General features: G+C 35.2%; 1 protein-coding gene across 1 annotated transcript; it reads left to right on the plus strand.

The window, feature by feature from the left end:
• The first annotated feature begins 293 nt into the window (after positions 1 to 293).
• LOC119809770 (olfactory receptor 145-like) lies at positions 294 to 1,238 on the plus strand. The gene has a single exon (XM_038322870.1). It carries the CDS (start codon positions 303 to 305, stop codon positions 1,236 to 1,238), a length of 936 nt encoding a protein of 311 aa, XP_038178798.1. The 5' UTR covers positions 294 to 302.
• The last annotated feature ends 1,912 nt before the right edge of the window (positions 1,239 to 3,150 follow it).

Consider the following 3,150-nt stretch of genomic DNA (forward strand, 5'->3'; position numbering starts at 1 on the left):
ATTAGATCCCTGTGCATTTATTTTGCCTTTTGTCTTTGAATTTTCAAGTAGTCAAATTAGGGCTAAGCTCTGAGGTGTATTAGTGAAACTCTTTACTGTTTTAAACCTCTGAGATGCTAACAGAGGAGGACAATGTTGTTCCTTATTGTGGTGGCTTGAAAGGTAGGATGAAAATTTTGAAGTTGTTTGGCTTTTGACATTCAAGCAAGAAACTACCATTTGAAGGGGAGATGTGTTTTTGAATTCTTCTTTTTCTAAAATTTCACTTATTTTTCTGTCTCCACAGGATCTTTGCAAGAAGAATGGCTTGGGAAAATGATTCTTTGGTAACTGAATTTATTCTCTTGGGGATAACAGACCGATCTGACCTGAAAATACCATTGTTTCTCCTCTTTCTGGTAATATACATGATCACTGCATTGGGGAATTTGACCTTGATCATTTTAATACTTCTAAATTCTCACCTCCATACCCCCATGTACTTTTTCCTCTTTAACTTGTCTTGCATTGACCTCTGTTATTCTTCGGTGATTACACCCAAAATGCTGATGAACTTTACACAAGAAAAGAATGTTATCTCTTACATGGAATGTATGACCCAGCTATACTTCTTTTGTTTTTTTGTCATTTGTGAATGTTATGTGCTGACTTCAATGGCCTATGATCGCTATGCGGCTATCTGCAATCCACTCTTGTACAATACTGCCTTGTCTCCTAAGGTATGTTTCTATCTAATGCTTGCTTCATATTTGATGGGATTTTCTGGTGCCATGATCCATACTGGCTGCATCCTGAGACTGACATTCTGTGATGGGAACATCATCAACCACTTCTTCTGTGATGTTCTCCCTTTGCTGCAGCTCTCCTGCACTAGCACCTATGTGAATGAGATCGAGCTATTCATTGTAACAGGAAAAGACATCATCATGCCCACGGTCATTATCTTTACATCGTATGGCTTCATCCTATCCAGCATCCTCAAAATAAGATCCACTGAAGGCAGGTCTAAAGCCTTCAGCACCTGCAGTTCCCATATGCTTGCTGTTTGTCTGTTCTTTGGATCAGGTGCATTCATGTATCTCAAACCTACCTCAGCTGTATCTATGGGTGAGGGAAAATACTATTCTGTTTTTTATACCATTGTGGTTCCCATGATGAACCCTTTAATCTACAGCTTGAGGAACAAAGATGTTAAAATAGCTTTGAGAAAAACTTTGACTGTATTACTCAGAAACTGAATCTTCTATGGCTGTAGTTAAACCGTGGAGAGTTTACCTGTTTGCTATATTTTTGATATGATATTTTTGTACTTAATATATTTCCCTGTGATATATTATATTTATTATGTTCTGTTTAAAATATTTTTACCTCAGTTTTCTTTCTTCTCACATTCATTAAAATTTGAAATTATCTTATTTGCATTATTTTATATAGGCTTTGTTTACTCACTGTGTGTAAAATTAATCCTTTTATCATTTTATCTCTTTAAGAATAGCACTAAGTTCCACTTGGTTCTTTGTTATAGACATTATCATAGTACATTTGTAAATACTGAACACTTTTTCCACTGACCAAAAAATAATAATAAGTTGTCTGGATGGCTGTGTGAAAAACTGGCCATATTTGCCTTAGAAATGAAATATGGAAGACTCTTTATGTCTCTGTGTTCTTGTCTTTTGATTCTCTACTGGAGAAGCATACATTACCCTTAAATACTGCCAGTATTTAATAGGTATCGATACTTCTGCATTGACCATTAAATATGATTTATATTGGAGGAGTGCTTACAGTACATAGAATACTGTTCTAACCACATGTCTGATTTTTACCTTGTAAATATAAACAAGCACTTTTTTTGCTAAAATACACTATTACAAACACAATATTGAAGCTATGGAGATTAATAGTTTATATAATTACATAGAAAAAAGTTTGTGAGCATTTGGATCTTTGATTTCAAGCTTACAATCTTTTTAAATATACCTTGCACCTAAAATAAAATATGCTAACTCATTTAATCTGTGCTTGTTTTCTTTGCTGATGACCTATAAATTCTCCTAAGCGGTTTTTTTTTTTTGTGTGTGGCAACAATATTTATTGAGTAAAACTGTTGGATCTCTCTTTTTCTAAAAACAAATGATACATGTTTTGCTGGTGAAGTTAAAGATGATTGATTTCATCAGGGGTCTGAGTACAGCGTGTTTTAAGAGGCATTTAGATAAGGTCAAAAATATACATGCAGGAAATATGAAAGCCATGTGTAAAATGTTAAGTATGATTAAATAGCAAGTTGATCAGATTTTGTGTGGATATTTAGATGGAATTTTATATCTGATTATTTTAAGACTTACTTACTTAAAAAGTTATGCTTTATCATTATCTGTGATAAATGAAGGCGTGAAACTAAACTTTGCTGTCAATTTGGCACATGGGAGAAGAAGAAGCATCACTTGAAGGAACATTTACAACTGACTGACCTTCAGGCAAATCTTTGCGAGTGTTCTTGATGGTTCCTTGATGTGGGTGGGCCCAACTCCACTGTGTGCATTGCTATCCTTGTGCAAGTCCTGGGAGGTATAAGAAGGTGATTGAATGTGAGCCTAAAGAAAACCAGTACTGAGCTTCCTTCCATAGCCTTTGCTACAAGGTCCCTGCCTTGAGTTCCTGCCTTGATTTTCTTCAGCCATATATTAAGGTCCCAAGAATTCTAAGATGAAATAAACCCTCCCACTGAAAGTTGATATTGTTCTTGATCTTTTATCACAGCAGAAGAAAGCAAAATAGATTAAACTAATACAATTTTTTTTTGGTTTTTCGAGACAAGGTTTCTCTGCAGCTTTAGAGCCTGTCCTGGAGCTAACTCTTGTAGACCAGGCTGGTCTCGAACTCACAGAGATCCTCCTGCCTCTGCCTACCGAGTGCTGGGATTAAAGGCGTGCACCACCACCGCCTGGCTAACTAATAAAATTTTTAAAGAATTATTGAAAATGAAACAGCCATAGTAGACAAAATACATTGCAATAGAAATGTGATTTAGTGAAATTGAACCTAAGGAAAGTGAATTAGGAACTAGATAAAACTAAATCAACTCTGTGTTTGTTTTTCTTCATTCTCATATAAAATTGACTTTAAAATCCTATTTGAATTGGG

The sequence above is a fragment of the Arvicola amphibius genome, chromosome 3, assembly GCF_903992535.2.
Source record: "Arvicola amphibius chromosome 3, mArvAmp1.2, whole genome shotgun sequence".
Classification (NCBI taxonomy): domain Eukaryota; kingdom Metazoa; phylum Chordata; class Mammalia; order Rodentia; family Cricetidae; genus Arvicola; species Arvicola amphibius.